Below are 22,159 nucleotides of genomic sequence, written 5' to 3'. Positions count from 1 at the left end.
AGCCTGACCGGCCAGCTGAGAACCCCGGGAACACGGGGTGGGCTGTGGGGGGCGGGGCCCAGGAGTGGGCACGGACCCCAGCCCCCCGACAACGCGGGGCCCGTCACCAAGAGCGGGGGCCGGCTCCCGGAGCCGGGAGGACAGCCTGGGGACAGGCCTCCCCGCACAGGGTCACGGGCGTGCGCGTCTGCCACCTGGGCAGCCGGGAGCTCACAGGACACGGCACCCACGTGTGGGCGTGGCTTTGCGGTGAGGTGGCGTCACTCGTGTGGGGAGGGCAGCACCTTCGACACCGGCCCCCACAGCGACGCCCCTGCACAGCCACAGCTGCCGCGGGACGCAGAGCCGTGAGGCCGCCCCGCCCGCCCGGACCCCGGACACACGGCAGCCGCCTCAGAGCCTGGGCTTTATTGGCCGGGCCGGGAGGACCTCCCACGTTGCCGCCGCCGCCGAGGAGGCGGCCCGTGCGTGCTGGGAAGCTGCAGAGCGTCAGACGAGCTCTGGGTTCGACCTCAGGACCCAGGGCGAGGGGAGTGCTTTACAGAGACGGGAGCTGGTCCAACGTGAAAATGGAATCTCAGAAAATAGAGGAGGGACCGGGGCCACCGCCCTGCACGGGGGGCGCGCCCGTGGCGGTGTCCGCGCCTCGGGCTCCGTGCGCTCGCCCTCCTGTCCCAGGGGCCGCCGCACGGCGGTCCCTCCGGGGGGACCCACACAGGGGACCCAGGGTGCCGCCGGGCCGGAGCTAGGACGTCAGCTTGGAGTAGCTGGGCGGGGAGAGCTTGCGCTTCAAGTACTTGAGGACGTAGAGCGGGAGGCAGCTGACCACGGTGACGGCCGACACCTTCCACACGAAGGCCACCGTGGTGATGAAGGCCACGTCTGCAGGGGAGACACACAGGAGGGTGTGAGAAGCGGGTAGGCGGGCAGGCAGGGAGGCGGCAGGGCCCACCTCCTGGGCACCCCCTGGAGGCATCGCCCGGCCCTGGGGGCGGCCCGTGGGGAGCTCAGGCTCCTCCCGTGCATCGGGGGTGACGAGCTCCCCCGGGAAGGGTCCTGCGACCACGGGAACAGCGGGGCCTGTGACACGCCCTCGGGAGAAGCTGGTGTGGCCGCAAGGCTGGGCCACCGCAGGCCCTCCTTCCCGTCCCTTGGCCTTGGGGGCGCAGCAGCCCTGCGGGGACCTGCCCTCGCACCTGCCGTCTGAGGCCCAGCACCTGGAGAACCGGGGGTCCGATGCCCTGGCCTCTCCCGGGGCAGGGGCCCCTCGGACCACTGTCCTGGGCGGGGGCAGGGCTCTGGGGCACGGAGGAGTCACAGGGAAGACGCCGGCCTGCGTGCAGGGTGCCGGCTCAAGGACTCAGGGCACGGCCTGCACTTCACCACACTTTGGACGCCCTGGCCCTGTTTCCCAGGGGCTCCACGCCCCCACCATGAAAAGGCAGCAGACTTGCACATGAATGCCCCCAACCTGGGGTGCAGAACCTGACGGGGTGGGGGGAGCTCCTTCCCACAAGGGGGCGGGGGGAGGCCGCGAGAAACAGGTAGAGGGAGGTTGTTCTCGCCAGCTAAGAATCTCAACCGCCGCCACCCTGCATCTCTGCCCTCCTGACAGAAGCGCTAACCTCTCCCCCAAGAAAGCTCTACCAGATGCCCTGCCCGGCCCGCCCGGAAGCCACGGCGCGCAGGCGGCTGAGGACAGGGCCCGGGAGCTGCCAGGGGCGCCAGTGTCAGCTCGCGAGTCGCAGACGCCCCCGGAAGCAGCCACATCTGCAGCCCCAGCCTCGGCGCCTCTGGCTCAGAGCTCAGGGGTGGGGGAGGCCCAGCTTTCCGGGCACGACTGGAGCGCGGTGACCGGCTCCTGCAGCGTTTCAGCGGGGCCCCGAAACAGCTGTCAGGCCTGCGTCGGGGACGGCAGGAGGACTTGGTCTCCCAGGGGGCAGGCGCGCACCCGCCGAGCTCGACGCCCCAGGAGGAGTCTGTCCAGTGGCCCGCACCCGTGCACACCGACGAGTCGGCAGTGACGGCGCCGCCAGAGCGGACGGGGTCGCCGTCCAGTCACAGCGGAGGAGCCGGGTTGGATAGGCCTGGGCCCCCGGCGGCCACAGGACGTGGCCCGTTACCCAGTGGCTGGGGTCAGCCAGGTCCACGCCTCCTCGGTTCCACGACAGCCCAGACGCGGCGTCCGTGCCCGGTGTTCGCGCCCGCAGGAACCGCAGTCGAGCGGCCGAGCGCGGGTGGGGCAGGAGGCAGGCTCGGAGTTCGCCCCTGGAGCACGTGGAGGCAGCCACCTCCCAGGGGCCCTCCTCCTGCACCCTGCGGCGCCTGAGACCTCGGTGCCCGCGCTGGCTCGGTGCACCTGCAGGGGGCGCTCCGGGTGTGTCTTCCTCTCGGCGAGCGGTGAGTGGACGCAGGCCTCGCCTCCTTCCCTCGTCTGGGCTTGCTCCCTCCGGGCTCACATGTCCGCCCAGGGCACAGATCTCCTCGGTGGCTGGGCGACCCCCGCAGCTGGTGGGGACCAGCGGGATCCGGCCCCGGCCTGACTCCGTTTGGACGCCCTGTGGGTCTCTGCTCTGGAGAACTCTGCCCAGGAACAGGCCTCCCCGGTCACCCCACAGCACAGGCACAGCGCTCACCGCGGGCCCTGGGCACGGGTCACGTGAGCCCCCATGAAGGGCTGGCGTTGGCTCAGCAAGGAGGCCGGGGGCAGCGGAGGTCCCGGGGCCCTTGGACTGGCGTCGGCTCAGCGGCCGCGGCAGACCCAGGAGCTTCTGGCAATCAGAGACCTTGACATTGCTGTTTCCGCAGGAAGTCACTGGCCTCCCGTGGGGTCCCCAGGCGTCCCTGCACCGTAGTCGCTGACCTGCCGTCAGCCCGAGGGGCCCTCGATCTTGGACCGGGAGGGGCGTGGCCTGCTGCTCCCGACCAGCCCCTGCCCGAGTTCTGCTGCGCGGGTGTCCCCACGCCCACCGCCCGGGGCCCCGGGACAACCCCCCGTCTCACGGTCACATGCCATGTCCTCCCTCGGCCCGATTTAAAGACCCCGAAGAGTTTCCCGCAGTCCTGCGGCCACACGCATCAGCTCGGGGGGCGACGGGGAGGTCACTCCCACACTCCGGCCCCAAAGCCCTGAGACTGGGGGGAGGAGGGAGGGGCGGGTTTGACCAGGGCAGGGGCCTGTGACGGACTGTCATTCCTGCCAGGCCACCCAAGGGTGACAGGGAGGGAGCGGCTGCCGGGAGGAGCGTGCGGACAGCCACTGCCCAACCCTCTTCAAGGCCGCATCATGTCCACTCTCGTCCAGCACCACGGGTGGCCCAGCTGCAGCTGGCTGGTGCCTGGGTGTGCAGGGCCCATGGGCGCCGCCGCGGGTGCCTGGAGCAGAGGCCGCCCTGTGACACACTCCATGTCTCTCTAAAAGCCAAGGTGGAGAATTCCTTAACTTTAAAACGATTACGAGGAGCTGACTCCTTCCCCAGTAAGCCCGTGTGTTTCAAGCTTGCCGGTATGTGTTTTACAGTGACCTGCGACTTAGGACAGTGTGTGGACAAGCAATAATAAGAACCATTCGAACATCTCTCACAGACACCCGTCCAGAAACACCCCAGGGCGACTCACCGAAATACTCGTTCAGGAAGGCGAGTGAGGCCACGTAGCAGCCCAGGCTGAGCAGCTCGGCCACCACCATCAGCCAGTGCCACGTGCGCACGGTCAGCGCCACCATCAGCAGCTCGGTGAGGACCAGGGCCGTGAACGAGATGGCCACGACGTGCACGAACTCCGACTCGAAGAGCACCAGGGCGCCGTACATGAGGATGCCGCCTGCAACACAGCGGGGGCGGGGGGCCTTCTCAGGGAACCGCTCTGGGGTCTGGGCCGGAGGCCCTGCTGCCACAGGCGGCAGCGGGACGGGGAGAAAAGGCTGCTGACACCATGGCACCCGGGGACGGTGGGGCGGGGAGCCTCACCCGCCCAGTGCTGCCCACTGCCTGATGGACGTTCATGACGGGTTGTGAATGACCCACCTGCAGGAGGGGCCATCCCCACCCTGCTGAGGGTAAGCAACTTCGTGTTTCAACACAGCCCGTCGGCTCGGCCTGGTCCTCAACGCTCTGGGCCGCCCCTCGCTGGTCGGGAGTGCGGCCCGGGCACCGGTGACAGCCGGCATCAGACCCGGACCCTGCCGGCCCTGCTGCCTGCCCGCCCCTGAAAGCACCGTGTGGTGCGTGCCCATCACAGTCTCCCTGGACTTTAAACATTTAATCAGAAACAGGCCAGTTTTTAAGTGGTGTTCATTGGTTACACGAAGTGCCAGCCCTGCCGCCCTGGGAGGAGGCTGGAAGGCCCGCGGCTGGAACAGGGTCTCCAGGGTCAAAGGCCGGCCCTGCCAGGTGGGGTCCAATGGCAGGTGGGGCAGTGCGGCCGGCGGGAGTCAGAGCCCCGCCCCCTTACCTTGGTAAATGCTGATCACCACCCAGACGAGGAAGGTCTTGAAGGACAAGGATCTGCCCTGGGGATGCGGGGAGGGAGCCCGTTAGCGCAGGGTGTCCGGTGGCCCAGAGGCTCAGCCTGGTGACCCCGAAAGCCGCCCAGACACCAGCTGCCACTCCCCCCCCCCAACCGGTGCAGCGGGGTCTGGGACTGAGGCTCCCGCAGGCAATAGCCAGGCTGGGGAAACACAGAGCCTGAGGGGCGGCGAGGGGCGTGCCTCCGAGCGCAGGAGGAGCCCCGGGAATGGCAGCTGGACGGTGGTGGGAGCCGCGGGGGCCGCTCAGAGGATGTGGGTGCCACCGGGTGTGAGAGGTCAGGGACGTCACTGAGCTGTGGCTGCAGCCTTCTGTCCCAGAGGGGGGACGTCCTCCGGCCCCACTGCTGTCTGCGGTCCTCACAGCTCCTGGGGTGGCTCCCCGTGCCCCTTCCCGGCACACGGGGTGCACGCCGACTTCCCCTTGCCTGTGTCCTGCCTGGCATGGATCTGATCTCGCTGTCTGCGGCTTCCGTGCGCCCCGCATGTTTGGAGCACGTTTCCTGTGCGTCAGGGCTCCTGGTGACCTCCCTGCCGTTGTCCCGGCGGCGGACACAGCCAGACGCCTTTGCCCAGAGCGACTGCGGGTTGCAGCTGGCTGTCCCCGCCCCCGCCCACCCGGCCAGCGTGGTGAGACGCTCTGTCCCCATCGGCATCCCACCCACCTGCGGTTCCTCTCCGTGGGTCTGACCTGCGCCCGCCCACCTGCCACAGGGCCAGACCAGGCCGCTCCCTCCCCCACGCCTGCCGGTCCCCCTCCTCCCGAGACATGGGTGACCCTGGGCCCTCCTCCGCCCCAGGGGTCACCTGAGTGGGCCCCACACGGTTTGGGGTCCGGCTGCTTCTGCGCAGCAAAACGCATCTCAGGGCCATCCGTGCCGCTGGGTGACGGTTTGCTTCCTCATGCGTCACTGTCCGGCTGTGTAGCCTCGGGGGTCACTGGACAAAGGACGCCAGGGTGGCCCCAGTTCGGGCGATTCTGACGAAGGCGCCACAGACACCCGGGCCCGGGACTCCGCCCGGACACACACCGTCCTCCCTCGCGGGTGCCGGGCTGGCAGCAGGCACGTGCTTTGCCTCAGGGGACACGGCTGGCAGCGAGGGGCCTCGCCGGCCCCCGCCCCCACACGTGTGGTGCCGGGCTCTCAGCGTCTGCCGGTCCCTTGCGACGTACTTCTGTCCGTCTCGAGGTCTTGGCGGTCGGTTCCCCAGCGAAGGCGGCGCAGGGCGTTTTCTCACGAGCTTCCACCCCTGCACACGGCCCTCCCTGGTGTGGTGAACCCAGGTCTCCGTCCACTTAGAACACTGGACTGCTCTGAGTCTCGAGGGGTCTTTACACCTTCCGGGGTCAAGTCCTCTGTCAGAAGGACGACCTGTGCCCTGGCTGGTGTGTCTCAGTGGACTGAGGGCCGGCCTGTGAACCAAGGGGTTGCAGGTTTGATTCCCGGTCAGGGCACAGGCCTGGGTTGTGAGCCAGGTCCCCAGTGGGGGGCGTGCGAGAGGCAACCACACACTGATGTGTCTCTCCCTCTCTCTCTCCCTCCCTTCCCCTCTGTAACAGTAACTAAATAAAATCTAAAAACAGAAAGTGCGACTTGCAAATACTTTCCTGCCCGCCTGTGGTCTGTCTCTTCCCTTCCTTAACAGTGTCACTCACAGAAGACTTCCACGAGGACCAAGTCTCACTCGTCCCTTTTTCTCTCACATCTCGTGCTTCCGGCCCCTGTCCGAGAGGTGTGTTTGACCCAAGGCTGCGGGCGCCTTCTTCCGGAGGTCCAGGCCGCGACCCCCCTCGAGGGGGCTTCTGGGAGGGCCCGCTCCTGCCGGGGGCGGCCAGTCGCGGGGACACTGCGGACAGGTTGAGACTCTCCCCAGAGCCCGTTCCCGTGGGTCAGGGCCCGGCCGGTGGGTGTGGCAGTTTTCCGGGCTCTCGATTCTGTGCCACCGACTCCGTGTCTGTCCGCCGCCTCGACCGCCGTCCCCTCGAGGGTCCCCAGCCTCGCTCTTCTCTCTCCGGACCGTTGGGTGGCTCTACCCCCTGGACCGTCCACACGCGTCGCGGAGCCTCCTGGTCAAGACTCATCGGCGTCACGTGTTCCAGCCTGTGAACGTGCGCCGGCACCTTCCCGAACCCTCCCCAGTGGCGGGCCGTTTTCAGCACACGCCTGGCACACGCCTGGCTGGAGTCGCACCGCAGCAGTCCGGGGTGTGTGCTACCGCACCGTCCAACTCTGCAGCCCGCCGTCGCTCACTGCCAGCCCTCGGGCCAGAAGCGGCCCAGCCTGCCTCGTCCCCGGGTCCGCGTCGTCCCCAAACCCACGCGAAGGAAAGGCTCCCTGGGCACTGGTCGGGTTCCAGCAGAGAAACTCTTGCCTCTCCCTCCCGACCCCTGTCCCCAGCGTCCTCGCCCTTCCTTGTTGCTGTCGTTTCATAGGTCACACAGGGACAGAAACCCACGTCCCAGAAGTAAAGCCACGCGGACAATTCCAGCAGAAAACCAACCAGGGAAGCGCCCTCCTGTTCACCGTCTCGCAGTTCCCAGGACTGTCCCGAAGGGCAGGGGGGCCCCCTCCTCGATGCTGCGGCTGCGCCCACACGTCTCCGTGGGCAGCGGCTCAGTCCCCAAGAACGGGACCCCGTGGGTCGTGACTGAGCTCGCGGGTCCAGTCCGGGGCGCTCCGGACAGACGGAGCTGCCCGCAGATGGGAGGGCGGCGAGCGCAGGTGCTCCCACCCCCCCGCAGCCCCCCGACAGCGTGAGCCCAGGGAATCCTCCGCAGCAGACCCTGGCCTTCGGGAGCGCCCCCCCCAACATTGCTGTCCCCCCCCAGCACTGCCCGTGCGGAGAGAGGACTCTGCAGCCGCAGGGGGAGGGGAGGCCCCGGCTCTGCTCTGCGGCGGTCCGGGCGGCAAGCCCCCCTGCTGAGCTGACACACGGGCTGTGAGCGGGTGGCAGGGGCAGGACTCGCTCTGCGCAGCAGCTCGCCCAGCCGGTGCCCCGTGGGGACGCGCCCCCCCCCCGCCCCCGGTGGCTGTGAGCAGCGCCAGGCCGTGGCTCCGCAGGCCGGGACGGGGGAGCGCTGACTGAAGTCACCGTGGCTCGCAGTAGCTCCCGGTGGTTTTCTGAGTCTTTGATCCTGCTCCGCTTTACCGAACGGTAATGATCCCAGCATTTTAGGAGGTCAATGTGAAACTTTTCTTCTACTCGTAGCATTCACGGTGATACTATTACAGTGATCCTAACGCTTGCATTCTACCTCGTCTCATACTACATCTGTAGGTGGCTCTACTTCTGTTCTCATTACAAAAGTCACACGGGTGTTCCGTGCTGTCCCGGGACCTCGACTGAACCTTCACCTCGCGAGAGCCTCACAGGGACGCCCGGGAGGTGGGGCCGCCGCCGTCCGCAGGGCTGGGGCTCTGCTGCGGGGCTGGTGCTCGCTCTAGGGCCTTGGTCGCCGCCCCCCACGCCGCTGTCACTGCAGAAACCTGAGCCGCGGCTTCCGGCTTGTCAACGGTGACCCTAAGGTCATTTGGGGTTAGTGGACTTTGTTCTCCGTGTTGCTTCTGGAAGATTCCAAAGTCGCTGCGACCTGTATTTGGAGAGCCGAGGGGGTCTCCCACCCACAGAGCAGCACGTTTTCTGGGCTACAGAAGAACGCCTTCGTAAAAAGCGTGACAAACTCAAAACCTCCTTCAGGAGTATTTTCACCTTAATGCACACTTCTGGGCAAATGACTGGATCTTGTGCGAAGCTCCCAGGGAGGACTTCTCCTCAGTGGCGTCATCCAACCACGGCCCACGGGTCTCGGGGACAGAAACACCCGGGCACCCAGGGCAGGCAGGTGCGAGGTGCAGACGGGGGCTGCAGCCCTGGGACCCGCACCCAGACAGACGCAGGAAAGGAGCCCGGCCGGCCGGCGAGGGGCTCCCCGTCCACTTGGGCGGCATGTGGAAGCGCCGCGGCGGCCGCGAGCCCGCGGGGTCGGCACTGCACCGGGAGACCAGAGCCCCCGGCCAGCAGGCGAGAAAGCACTCGTTGCCGCCGGCACGTCTCCCCTTTTCAAAACTTAACTCAAGAGGAAAACACGAAAAGGACGAGAAGAGATTAGAAAACGTCTCCAAGGACGGAGAACAGATTTAAAACCTGCGGGAGACTGCCTCCCGCCCGGCACCGCTGCCCGGCCCCGGGCCGTACCTTGGTGAGGTCCTTGTAGAGCTCCGGGTACAGCATGGCCATGTCCGGCTTCACGTCCTGGTCCAGCACCAGCGAGAACACGGGGAACATGGTGTAGATGGTGGCGTAGCTGAGGGCCCAGAGCACACGGGGTCAGCGTGAGGGGGGCGGCCCGAGTGCGACTTCTCCCGAAGCTGAACCCCCCGCCCGCCCCCCCAGCAACAGGGGCGGTAAGCTCCACCCCCAGGCAGGCGGTGGGCGGAACCCGGTTTTCCTTCCTCACTGAACGCTTGAGGCGGCTGGGGCCTCCCGTGCAGTGATCACTCGTAACACAGAACCTGGGCCCTCTAGCCAGTGGGGGCATCTGGCAAACGGCAGCCCGGCCTCAGGCCGGGATGGGGACAGGGACCTGGGGCTGACCCAGGCAGCCCTCCCCCAGGCTCCCCTGGCACCTCTCCCCGCCCAGCTCCCCGACCCCCGGCCACCACGAACCTCTCCACCCCACATTCTCAGTCACCGCAACCTGCCCGCACACGTCACGCAGCAGGCAGCCCACGGAGGCGGCACTCGCAGTCGGCCGACTCCCTGGGGAGGCACCAGGCGCCGTCGCGCCAGCACGCACCCCCGCCGGACTGTCCGGGCTGTTGGCCGTGCAGGCGTCTGTGACCCCAGCACTCATCGGTGGGTGCTCCCCGTTTCTGGTCATTATCGGGTTGGCCAAAAAGTCCATTTGCTTTTTTCCATAAAAGACACGTTTTTCATTTTCACCAATAACTTTAGGGTGTAACACTGATTGTTCTCAATTAATGTCTCAATTTGATTGCCGTCAACTCCAGCCGGTCCACACAACCACGCAGCAGTGTCTGGCGAGGAGTCTCCAGCACGGCACCTCACACGCCACTTGTGACACGTTCGATCAGTCACAGCACCTTCTCCACACTCTGCACAAGTCTTTGTGTGTGTGTTTCAATTGTGTTTTTACCTTTCTTGAAATAATAAAGCCTAATATGCTGAAAATGTTGCATATTCCCTTCCATCTTCAATACTGAAATGACTACGTAAAAATTCACTCATTTAGATAACTTTTTAGGAATGCCTGTTGATAGGACAGCTATCACAATACAACGTAACAAAATTGTTTCCAATGAAGTCAGACAGCTAACTGCTACTAGAGCCATCATACCATGGAAGTAACCAAATGAACTTTTTCGGCCAACCCGAGTTCCTGACAAACGATTTGCTGTGAAAACAGAAATCCCCATTTCATGACAGAACCGCGAGAGGGTCAGCGGATGGGCGGCGCCCCCCCTCGCGCCCGCAGAGCATGGCTCCTGCGCCGGCGCGGCCGTCCGAGCACCAGGTGTGCGCGGACCCCCCCACCGTGGCCTCCTGCCGGCACTCACCCGACCATGAGGAACCCCTGGTACAGGGGCACGGACGCGAAGTAGCAGACGGAGGAGAACACGGCCTTGGAGAGAGGGCGGGACAGCGTCAGCCACGGGCCCTCCCCAGGCCGCCCGCCCGCCCGCGTGCGCCCCCGTGTGCGCCCCCGCGCACCTGCATGGTGGAGATGATGAGGCCCCGGTGCATGACGAACTGGCCGAGCGCCGCAGACCGCTTGTAGCTGCTCCGCCCGTGCACCATGAGCAGCCGGCCGATGTGCCGGAACTGCGTGATGGAGAAGTCCGCCGCCAGCGAGGCCGCCTTCCCCTCCTGCGAGGCACAGGGGCTCCCTGCGAACCGGGCGGCACGCCTGCGCTCCGCTGCGGAGCTCAGAACCCACCGAGAGGGGGCCGGGGCCTCCCCACCCACCAGCACGGGGCGGTCTCCAGGGCAGGCGACAGGGCTGCCGCCATGCCCGCCAGGATGTGGGGACCGTGCTCCGCTGCCTCTCGGTGTCACGGAAACCTGGCAGAGGTGCACACGGTGGGCCCACGGGCCTGGCCCGCGGATCTCGGGGCTCCCGGGCACGGTCAGGACCATCAGCCCAAGTTCCCTCGTGTTACAAACACCGCCTGCCCGCCGCCTCGCAAAGCCCCCGGGTGCGACCGCAGGAAGCCCCGTGAAGGGCGCACTGTCGGCTGCGGGAGCAGAGCGGCCCAGGGAGCAGTGGCTCTGCGGCTTCGTCTCCAGGTCCTCCCAAGGGAGTCCCGAGGGCCCAGAAGACCAGCCCCCCACCCCGGCTCCCGGCCGGCCCAGGGACAGGACGCCCACGAGTGACCCACGTGCCACGCGGGAGAGAGAAGCTGCAGGTCCCGGGGGCACCAGGGGGGTTTGCGGAGGACACGGCGGCGCCCACGGGGGCCCGCGGGTCCCTCCCAGGCCCCCCGGAGGAAGCGGCACCGAGCTGCTCTGCTTTCTCCCCGCGTCTCTTCGGGGCAGGGCCCACCCTTCCCCGCGCGCCCGGCCCCCACCCAGGAGGCTCTTGGGCTGCGCCCCGGCGTGCACGCGAGACATGCTCTGACGGAGCGGACGTACCTTCCCTTCGATCCCGATCCCGCAGTCTGCGGCCTGGATCATGCTCACGTCGTTTCCTCCGTCACCTGGGAAGCGGAAACAACGGTGGGGCCGGGGACCGGACCTACACTGCCCCGGTGTCTGTCACCGCAGACGCTGCCTGCCGTCACAGGTCGAGCAGGACTCTGACCGTGAGTTTCATGACGCCGGTTTCTCTTAACCTACAGGGACGGGGAAGCCCCAGGCACCGTGTGTGTACATGCTGGGGGGGGGGGGCGTGAGCTCACCGATGGCGCAGGTGCGCCTGCGTGTGTGCTGCTGCAGCAGCCTCACGATGCAGGCCTTCTGCGTGGGCGAGCAGCGGCAGCAGACCACGGCGGGGCACTGGCAGGCCAGCTCCACGAGCTCGTGCTCGTAGTACCGCAGGCACACCTGGAACACGGGCCGGTCACGCCCGAGCGTGCGGGTCCCCGTCCCCCACGCCCCGCCCCGCCCCCGCACGGGAGGAGTCACCGAACCGTCGGAGGTGAGCGAGGACGCGCCCCCCCGCCCGGCCCCGGCGGGCCCTCAGCCTGTGGGGGGAGTTGACGCGTGCGGGCGGACAGACAGACGGACAGCCACAGGCTGGGCGGGGCTGGGACGGCCTCACCTCCAGGGAGTCCCCAGACAGGACCAGCGCGCAGTCGTGCTTCCTCCGGAAGGCGTTCAGCTCCAGGTGGGCCTCCCCGCGGCTGGCCACCTGCGCCGGGGTCGGGGGGAGGGAGAGGGCAGCCGTGATGCCCACGTGCGGGCAGCGACACACAAGCCCTCAGCGTGGGTCCCTGACACGTTCAGACAGGTGACCGAAGACCAAAAGGTCCCCCCCCGACCCCCCCGAGGAGGCCCGGGAGAACAGCGCTCGCAGGTCCCTGTGACGGCACCGGGGGCAGACGCCGGCGGACCGAGCTCGGCCCACGCCCTGGTCGGCGGCACCCGAAGCCCCACAATGGGACCCGGCACAGCACGGCGGGCAGAGGACAGTGGCTTGTCAGGAGACGGACAACGGCCGCCCCTGCTGTCCCCGCGGCCCCCACCACCACCATCTGCAGCGTGGCCACACGGAGACGCAGGGGCGCTGGGGGCCGAGCTCCTGGGCAGAGGGAGGCCGGGCGATGGGGCCAGTGCCCCCGCCGAGCCGCTCCCCTGTCCGGGCCCCGGGGCCCCGCGTCTCCGTGTGCTCCAGCTGGCGGACACTGAACGAGAGAAACCAAGCTGCGGCGTTCAGGCGTCATCAGCTGCGGAACGGAGGCACGGCCAACACCGACACACGGGCTCGGACGCACTTTCCGTGGAAGTTTCATGGGGCGTGAAAGAGAGGATGCACTATAGGGCTGGGATGGATTAAAAGTTTCATATGTGGTCCAAATTAATCTCAGACTCATCCTTAAATAGGTACATTTTATGGTAGAAATTTTAGTTTGTGGTGCTATAACACTGAAAAGTCAACAAAAATTGATCTGAAGTTTTATCAGAATCATTAATAATTTAATTGCAAATAGTCGTCTGCAGGGCCTAATCTGTGATTCTGATGCTTTGGAACAAACTGCGTTTACGTGTAAATGATATTCGGTGTCTGCGTCGGCAGGTGCCCGGGACGCACTGAGAGCAGACGCAGACACACAGCATCTGCCCGCCCACCACCCATCAGGACCCTAGAAACTCTCATTTTATTTTTTGTTGGAATTAAATGTGGTCAGAAGCCACACACACAGTAAACACACATATTTAATCATGTGTGTTAGTTTTCTCTGAGCGAATCAGGGAGGAGCCCTTCCTCGGGGGGCGGTGGTAGCTGAGAGCCAGGTCCCCGCTCCGCGTCTGACCTGGCCCCCCCGAGGCGGCTCCAGCCCACGGGTGGTGGCAGCGGCTGCGGCTGCAGGGCGTGGGGCCCCCACCCAGGGGCGGCTTCACAGACGGGGTGCAGGGACCCGGTGCCCGGTCTGTGCCAAGACAGGCACATGGCTGTGCGAGGAACCCCGGCAGTGCGGGGGACGGGCTTCTCAGCGACACGGACCCGGTCTCTGCCACAGGCGGCCTCTGGCCGCAGCCAGTGCACCCAGTGGGACCCACTTCTGTGGCCGAGCACACTGGGTGGGGTGAGTGGGAACACGACAGCACCTCTCTCAGAGCTGACGGCCGGTCACGAGGGAGAGGCGGCTGCACGCTCCCACGGGACCAGCGGGCGTTGCCGGCGGAGAAGGTGCTCTGAGCTGCGGGTGCGCCGGCGGGTCTGACTTACGGGCCTGAAGACGTGGACGTCCTGCGTCCTGGACACCAGGTGCGAGCTCTTGGCAATGCAGGTGGCCGTCTCCAGCTTGTCGCCCGTCAGCATCCATATCTAGGAGACAGTTCACACTGGTGGCCCACCCACGACTCTCTCTTCTCCTCGTAGGGCCCCAGGGTCACGGCACCACCACTCACACTGCCTGAAACCTGGGGGCGACCGCGGGCCCCCGGAGGGTGGGCGGACGAGCACACCACGGGGCACACGGTGTGCCGGGCTGGGCCTGCCGACGCCATGCCGCGGGAAGGCGGACGGTCACAAAGAGCAACTGCTGTCCTGCCCCCCTTGTAGGGGTCCCTGGGGTCCGGGGGACAGGAGGCAGACGGTGGGTGACAGCCAGGGGCTGCGGGAAGGGGACGGGAGCTTAGCTTCACGTGGACAGGGTGCCAGACTTGCGAGAGAAGAAGTTCTGGCGGAGGTGGCGGTGCCGGCGGCACGGCGCTGTGCGTGTGCCGGGGAGCCGGCACGCAGCTGGGGAGAGGCCGTGAGGTTTGTGTCGGCCACGATGACGGTGTCTCTGGAAACTCCCCTCGCTCAAGCGAGGAGCCACGAAGAGAAGTTCAGGCTCAGGGCTGCGCCCTGGGGCACAAGGCACCGCTCGGTCGTGGCCGGGTGCTGGGAGGACCCCCGCCACCCACGTCCAGCTGGCTGGCTTTTGGCTGGAAACTGGGCTCCAGTGGGTGAACAGGCGTCGTTAGGCTGGAAGCCGTATCAAGGAAAACCTTCAAAGCACACACGTGTACACACGTTGCGTATGTAAACATCCCCAGAGTAAGCGGAAAGAGCAAAACCAGGACATTCGACATATGACCGATGAGTCTCTGTGTTTTCTGTGACAGCAGCACCAACTCCCAGTGACTCCTCGTCACCTGAACCTTCGGGTGTCTCGGGCACCAGACACAGACGCGCACGCTCGGAAGCAGGAGACAGACGAGTGCGAGGTGCCCTGACTCGCGGGGCGTGCTGTGGCTCGCTCCGTGTCCGAGCTCTGCCCCCTTCCCGAGCCGGGGCCCAAGGCCGGACGGGCTGGGAGCACAGGGCTGGGGCCGAGACTCGGGACCAGACCAGACCCGCCCCGCGGGGGCCCGCCTGCCGCCCGGGGGCGGGGGGGCGTGCGGGCTGGAGCAGCGACTTGGGTTTCGGGGGCGTCATGTGGAGGGAGGGGGGCGGGTTTCCTTCACCCGGAAAAGGAAGAGAAGAAGCGCAGAACGACTCCCCCAGCTGAGCAGAAGTGGACACAGACACCCAGACGCTCACCCACGGGGCACGCACCCCTGTGAGTGCCACGGGCCGGCGCGGGTGCAGAAGCAGGAGGGAGCGGGCGGCAACGGGCGCGTCTCCCCACCCGCGGCGGTCGGCCTGGGTCTGGGACAGGTCTGCGTGTGCGCGGCTCACTCACCTCCCTGCCGCAGCCCTCGTGCCTGCGTCGCTGCCGCCCCCCCACCCCTCGCTCCGGCCAGGGGCAGCCCGAGCCCTGAGGGGGCGCTGCAGCAGCCTCCGCCCCCACCTGTCCCTGCGCTTCTGGCCCCACCCCCGGCAGCCCCAGGTGGGGCGGGGCGTCCCGGGACACGGAGCCCCGCGCCAGGAGGCGCCAGCTCCGGCAGGTGCGTGCGGGGTACCTTGATGCCCGCGTTGCGCAGCAGCTCCAGCGTGGGCCGCACGTCCGCCTGCAGCCGGTCCTCCACGCCCGTCAGGCCCAGCAGCTGCATCTCCCGCTCCAGGCTCTCCACCGCCGCGGCCACCTTCAGCGCCCGGTCGTGCACGCTCAGCTTGGCCTGCGCGTAGCGGCTCTGGGGACGGACGGGGCTGTGCTGTCAATCACGCAATCACGCAGGGCTCAGGACAGGGACCCGGGGGGCGGGCCGCAGCCGGGGGCGGGCCTGGCTCCTGACACCCCAGCTGCAGCCCGCGGCCTCGTGTGGCCCGGGCAGGAAGAGCCCCTCCCACGGCAGCGCGGGGGCCCAGGAGGGCCGGGCGCGCGCGTGTGCGGGGACCCGCCCACTCACCTCGAAGTCCTGGTACTGCTCCTCGGTGAGCGCCCTCTTCGCAACCACGAGGGTGCGCAGGCCCTCGCGGGCCATGTTCCCGCACTGGAAGAGGAGACACGGGTCACAGGGGCCTCTGCGGGGTCAGGGTGGCCGTCCGGGCTGTGGCCACGTCCTCTGCCTATCCCCCTCCGCTCCCAGTCCCTGTGTCCCGGGCCCACGGGCCAGACACGCAGGCCCAGGGCTCGGGAGACCGCCCGCTGTCCCACCCGCGGTCACCCCTGCCCTCCTGAACTCTAGGGACAGGAGGTGAGGGGACGTGAGGGGCCGGCGCCCCAGGGTGGCTCTCCAGACGACCAACCCCATCCCTCCCCGTCTCAGACCCCTTCTCAAAGTGGCCTCGAGGACCCGTGAGCCGCACCGTTCCCCACGCTGGCCCTGAGCCGCATGGGGCCCTCGCAGGCTGGTGCCGGGGGCCGGGGGCAGGCGGGAGCCCCCGCGGGCGGGAAGTGAGGAGGAAGGACTGTTGCGGAGTGTTGCTGTGAGGGTGACGTCTCGGCCACGACGGGACACACGCTGAGCGGCAGTGCTCCGCCCCGCCCATCCGAGGCTCGCCTGGCGGGGCGCGTCAAGAACAAGGCAGCCGGGGCTCCTCCAGCCAGCGGCGCGGCCCCCGGACCACCTGCTGCGCGAGGCCCAGCCCTTCTCACCGAGTCCCTCTCGACTTCCAAACTCCGACACGTGAGAGCCCCGAAGGCTGGCCGCGTCACCTGTCCTGGGCACTCGTGGTCCGCAGAGACCATGGTGGCCACTTCCCCGTGGAGCCCGAGGCCATTCCCAGTGATGGGCTCTGGGCAGGGGCCTGGCAAAGGCAGGGCCAGGAGCGAACCGGCCCTGCCGCCGTGCACCAGGGACGGCGCGGTCCTCGGGAAGTGCTTCCGCTCGAAAGCACGGCTGCTGCAGAGCCCGTCAAAGACAGTGCCTCCGACGTCCGCTTAAAAACACGCAGCGGGTGATGAGATGCGCTTAAGCAAATGCACCACCAGAGAGGGAACCGACTAGCTCCTTCTTAGTGGGAAGAGAGGGAGACTCCGGCGGCAGGTCTGCACAGCGGGGAGGGCTGCCCCGGGTGCTGGCTCTGTGCCCCGCACACAGGGATGGAGACCGGGAGTGTCCGGCCTTCTGAGCAGAATCCAAGACAGGGGCCGAGGCCCCGCATCGCCCGCGGTCGGGCCGCCAGCCCCCTGATGGAGCGTCCAGGCCTAAGCTCCCTACCCGCTCGACTGACCCCTGCTGCCACGTGCAGACCCGGCCCCCCCAGATGACCTCTCCTCCTGCCCCGGCCCCCCCCACCCCGGCAGACCCCCTCCGGCACTGGGCAGCGAGGGGCTCTGGTCTGCAGGCCCACACGGTGCACCCCCAGCCGGGCTGCAGTCCCCGTCGGTGGCCTGGAGCTGACGCTCCCGGTCACACATACACAGCGGGAAGAGCTGACGGCAGGCCCTCGTCCTCCCCGGGCCCCAGCCCTCACTCCTGTCCCCCCCAACAACGGGTCTGGGGCGAGGGGCACACCGGCCCTCAGAGGGAGGGCGGTGACAGCCCGGGGCACTGTGTCCGGACGGGCCTCCGTGCGTCTGCACAGACCCACGCCGCAGCTGCGGTGAGGCGGCCCCGCGTGGGTGGGTGAGACCGGCCGGTGCCTTTTGCTGTCGGGTTTTTGTCAGTGTCTGGAGAGCACGAGCACGCAGCCGACAACCCGGCAGCCTGGAGGGCGTGTCGGAGACAGAGGAGCCTGCGTGGCCCGCGGTGGACGGACCGGCCCCTGGCAGGTGGAAGGCCTCGGAGCACGAGAGCCCCACACAGGGCGGGGGTGGAGGCCAGAGCCACCACGGGGAGAGGCCTCGGCGTGGAGGGCGTGGATGCACTGGGGTCGCTAATGAAGTTATCTTTGTGAAAGGCAACCTGACATTGTCTGTCTGTTGCATGACAGTTATTGATTTGACCTCATAAAGCTAAATAAATTAAACAAGTATTTTATAATTAATTGCACGTCATTATGACCAGAAGTAATTTTTATGACATTTTACTAGGTCTCCAGGGAACTGAGTTTATTCACATCCCTGATTAAACCCCAGAGCCCGAGGGGCTATTGATCCGCACAGCCGACTGGCCGCCCCGCTCCCCGAGGGGGAGGCCGCAGCCCCGCCCCGGCCCTGGAGCGCAGGGCTCCCGCGCAGCTGGCTGGGCGGCCCGGCTGCCTGCCGACGCACACACGCGGACCCCCCACCACGACGCCCTGCGAGCTGGAACCGACGCTGTCTGCTCTGGGGGTGGAGTCTGACGACACACGGCGTCGGTCACGTGTGCATCTCAGATTCTGTCTTTGGAGCGAACGCCGAGTGCAAGTTAGAAGTGGGCCGAAATCTTCTTGTAAACAACTCCAATGCCACAATGAATATGTTAAAATATAATTCTGGCTATGTACACGTCATTATTTCAGGTTTTTAACGAGCGATCAGTAACGCTGCCCACCTTCTCACTACTGTGAGCACACGTCCCTCTGCAGGGCCCGCGTGCATGCAGGTGCCAGCGACCCCACCAGCCCCAGAGCCGGAGCTGTTCGCGCAGGAGGCTGCTCCTCACTGAAGGGCTCCCCGGGCCTCCCCAGGCCCCTGCGGTGGCACGACGGCCGCGGCCCACCACGGGCCCGAGACCCGCACCGCGGTCGACCCTGGGCACCAGCGTCTCCCGCGGGAGAGGCTGTCCTGTCTGCCCCATGCGCCCCTCTGCCCGCGCGCCGGCACCCCGAGCGGCGGCTACCTCCTCCTCCAGCCAGTCGTTGTACTGGACGACGGCGGCCATGACGGCGTCGGCCCCTTTCATGTAGAAGGTGATCTCCGCCGTGGACTCGTCCTGCAGGGAGGGAGGGGGGACAGACAGGCGCGCGCTCAGGCAGGGACACGGCCCCGGGCGGCCCCGAGCGGCAGGGCCCCTGTGCTGAGCGGCTCAGCCCCCTTCCGCACGCACCGCCCCACACCCCGATCCCGGGCGGCAGAGCTCGAGGACACGGCTGCGCATTCCGAGGCACCGTGCTGCCCTCGGAAGACAGTGTCCCTGGATGTCGCCCTGGGTTGACCTTGGGCTGCAAGGTCAGTGTGAATCCTCTCAACGTTCCACTGCCTGACTGAACAAGCTTTCTTGTTTAGCCAACTTCTGACACAGAGTTTTGGCATCTGAGAAAAAACTTAACGGGGACGCATCTCGGCAACTACATGGCCTAAATTATTCTGGTGCTAGGGCTGCCGGCACCTGCCCGCTGCCGGACACAGAGTCGCCTGAGGAAGCCGCGGCTCGGGCGGGCGCTGCCCGGGCCGCTGCGGAGAAGCCCCATGTGGGGGCGGGCGGCACCTACCCGGACGATGATGCCCATGCGCTTGCTCTCCGAGGTGAAGGGGAACATCTGCAGGACGCGGTAGGTCAGGATCTGGCCGCCGGGTGTCCGCAGCTGCATGGACATGAGGTCTCTGCTGACCAGCGTGAGGCCGACGCTCTCCGTCCACTGCACCAGGGCCACCTGGAGGATGCCACCGAGAAGTGAGGCCGCTGTCTTCCCGGGAAGGAGAGGGACAGGCTGGCGCCCGGAAAGCTTGCCAAGAGGCGACGGATTTGCTCAGCCCACTGCGCCGAGGACTTGGGCGCTGCTGCGGCCGTGCCAAGCGCCCCCTCCTAACGCCACCCTGCGGGGCCACCACCAGCTGGGGCTGGAGCCCCTGGCCTCGCGTCCCAAGACAGAGGCGCAGCTGACCGCACGCCACTGTGCTGGCTGCAGGGAGCCAGGGTCTGGTGGCCCACGCGGCCGCGCCGGCAGGCTCAGCGCAGGACAGGCTTTCCAGGTGCTTTCTGGTTCCGCCTGAATCCCTCTGTTCGCCTGACCTCGTTCTACAGTGAGACAGCAGCTGGGGACCGACCGACTCTGTAGCTGCTGGGTCCACCTGTACTCACTCCACCTGCTCACAGTGGGGGGGGTCTATTTCCCACTCACTTTTTAGGATCTCAACAAGAAGCTCGAGAGACAAGCAGGACAGTTGTGCTGTGCTGAAAACACATCCTTGTTTGTATGGGTGTTTGTTTTTTTTTCAAATTTATTTTTAGAGAGAGAGGGGAGGGAGGGAGAAAAAGAGGGGGATAAGCATCAATGTGTGGTGGCCTCTCACACACCCCCAACCTTGGGAACTGGCCCCCAACCCAGGCATGTGCCCTGACTGGGAATTGAACCGGCGAATCTGCGCTCAGTCCACTGAGCCACACCAGCCAGAGCTGTTTGTACAGTTTTAAACCACAGCTTCACTTTATTTCATGTGCACTCAGTGTACTGGAATCCACCTTTTGTAGATTTCTGATGTTTTTGAAGTTTACCAGGTAGAGCTACCTGCAGGGAACGAGAATGATTTCGGAGAGGCAGGAGGGAGGGAAACGACAGTGGTCTGTATTCTCGGCGACTTCAGTCACGAGGTCAGAGTTGAATCCCTGCAGGGAAGGGGTCAGGGAGGGGCCCTCCAGTGACCTCCCCACTGGGCCCTTCACCTGAACCTGACCCGGGGGAGACCGGGAGCCACGCCCTGTGACCCAGGACAGCATCCCGCGGGTCCTGCCCTGGGTCTCAGAGGCGCGGCTCCTTCCACTGCCACACCTCCTATGGCGTGTCCCCCGCCCCTGCCCCCTACCCCCTGCAGGCCTGAGGGCCTCCGCTCGGGCCCTGCCTGCCCTGCGACCTGCCACGGCTTCCTGGGCCGAGCACACACTCCTCCTCATCTAGAAGCACGCGTTCCGGTCCCATCACTGCAGTCGTCGCAACCCACAGTCATCGCTAGCTGATGTGCAGGTGCGGGCTGTCGGGCTGCTGCCGCCTGCTCCAAGCAGCACCCCGTCCCCGACGGGCTGCCCACGCCTGGCTGGGTTTCAGTGTCCAGCTGGCCCAGAGGTTGGCCAGGAGGGCTCCGCTGACGGGGGGAGGCTCTGACCCCGACCCCCCCGGCCGTGGGTGGACTGAAGACACGGGGCACCCTTATGTAGGTGACCCCTGCTCGGTGTCTGAAAGCACTGGGCCGACCTAAGAGCATGCTCCCCAGGCTGCAGCACCCTCTCTGGAGAGCCAAGACCACACCCAGCCCGCAGACAAACCCGGAGCCCGGAACCGGCACCCCACTGGTCTGGTCGGGAGGCACCACAGTGCGCGGGGCTGGCTGCCGGGGGCGGGGCAGCTGCTCGGGGACACCTGCCCTCCCCTTCGCCACCCGAAGCTCCGCTCCGCTCTCAGCACGGAGGTGAGGCTCCGCCCCTTTCTGTGGGAAAGACGGGAAATGAGCAAGTCTGTACTGCTGCCTCCTTTGTGAGCTCTGCCAGTAGGGTCTCTCTTCTCCTCTTGCAGAAGGTGAGTTCTACAAACTGCAACTAGACAACTGCCCACAGGCTCCAGGGCCCTGCAGACGCCGTGTCTACACAGCCAGCTCCTCAAAAATCAGGGTGACAATCACCCTTTCACTTCCAGACAAAAATCTGTGTGAGGGCTTCCCCCAGGTTACTAATGTCCCACAGGATTTCCTAACATTCTGCAACTCTTTCATCATTGTCGCGTTTCCAGAGTAGAGAGAAATTTTAAACAATTACCATTTGAAGGACAAGATCGGCAGTGTCTACTTAGTTGTAGTAATCTCTGAATCAAGGACATTCCCTTTATTGTGAACTCCTCATTTAGGACTCAAAGTGTTACCACATATAAAAACCCTATGTCTTTTCATCAAAATTGATATTGCCTTCTGGCAGGTAACATGGTACATCTATAATAAGTTTTTTTTTTTTTAAGATTTTATTTATTTTTTAGAAAGGGAAGGGAGGGGGGGAGAGAGAGAGAGAGAGAGAGAGAAACATCAATGTGCGGTTGCTGGGGGCCGTGGCCTGCAACCCAGGCATGTACCCTGACTGGGAATCGAACCTGCGATGCTTTGGTTCGCAGCCCACACTCAATCCACTGAGCTACACCAGCCAGGGCTATGATAAGTATTTTTAAGTATTTGCCATGGCTGGTTTGATTACTTTACAGAATTAAGAACCCAGAGTAGAAAAAGTACGTAAGTCCCTGGCTGGTGTGGCTCAGTGGACAGAGCACTGGCCTGTGAATCAAAGGGTCACTGGTTTGATTCCCAGTCAGGGTACGTGCCTGGGTTGTGGGCCAGGTCCCCAGTAGGGGGCGCCTGAGAGGCAACTACACACTGATGTTTCTCTCCCTCTTCTTCTCTTTACCTCTCTAAAAACAAATAAAGTCTTAATAAAAAAAAAAAAGAAAAAAGTGCATATGGAAACTACACATAAAGCTTACTAAGACTGTATAGGAATTGGGCATATTAGTTTAGAGTTTTCCCAACCTAAAAATCAAATAATAATGCAAGGTTAATTAAATCTTCCTGTATTTAAGATTTTACAATTTTTGTTTCCCATAGATTTTAAAAGTTATTTCATTCTAAAACGCTGACAAAAATAACTGGGAATCCCACCAGCAGCCCCAGGGCTCCCCTTGGAGACCCGGCCCGGGCTCCGGGTGGCCTGTCGCTCTCGCCCGCGTCAGACACCGTGGTCCAGCCCCCTGCCCGCCCCAGAGCACGCCCGCCCCAGAGCATGCCCGCTGGCCCCGCGGGG

General features: G+C 65.5%; 1 protein-coding gene across 3 annotated transcripts in view; it reads right to left on the bottom strand.

The window, feature by feature from the left end:
- Positions 1-387: 387 nt before the first annotated feature.
- Positions 388-22,159, bottom strand: part of ATP9B (ATPase phospholipid transporting 9B (putative)) — a 103,132-nt gene continuing 81,360 nt past the window's right edge. For 2 of the 3 annotated variants that reach the window (XM_045849697.1, XM_045849698.1), the window contains exons 16-29: positions 18,879-19,040; positions 18,287-18,379; positions 15,488-15,571; positions 15,101-15,271; positions 13,437-13,535; positions 11,808-11,897; positions 11,446-11,590; positions 11,180-11,244; positions 10,259-10,414; positions 10,105-10,169; positions 8,723-8,831; positions 4,453-4,510; positions 3,619-3,822; positions 388-882 (exon numbers count right to left, since the gene is read on the bottom strand). In XM_045849697.1, coding sequence (XP_045705653.1) covers positions 746-882; positions 3,619-3,822; positions 4,453-4,510; positions 8,723-8,831; positions 10,105-10,169; positions 10,259-10,414; positions 11,180-11,244; positions 11,446-11,590; positions 11,808-11,897; positions 13,437-13,535; positions 15,101-15,271; positions 15,488-15,571; positions 18,287-18,379; positions 18,879-19,040 — 1,638 coding nt within the window. In that variant the 3' untranslated portion in view covers positions 388-745. The other variant, XM_045849699.1, reaches the window with a different exon arrangement.

Source organism: Phyllostomus hastatus, unplaced genomic scaffold, assembly GCF_019186645.2.
Source record: "Phyllostomus hastatus isolate PE091 unplaced genomic scaffold, TTU_PhHast_1.1 phas_contig_80, whole genome shotgun sequence".
NCBI lineage: Eukaryota > Metazoa > Chordata > Mammalia > Chiroptera > Phyllostomidae > Phyllostomus > Phyllostomus hastatus.
Note: the sequence above shows the minus strand (reverse complement) of the source record. Positions and strands in the feature narration are given on the sequence as shown.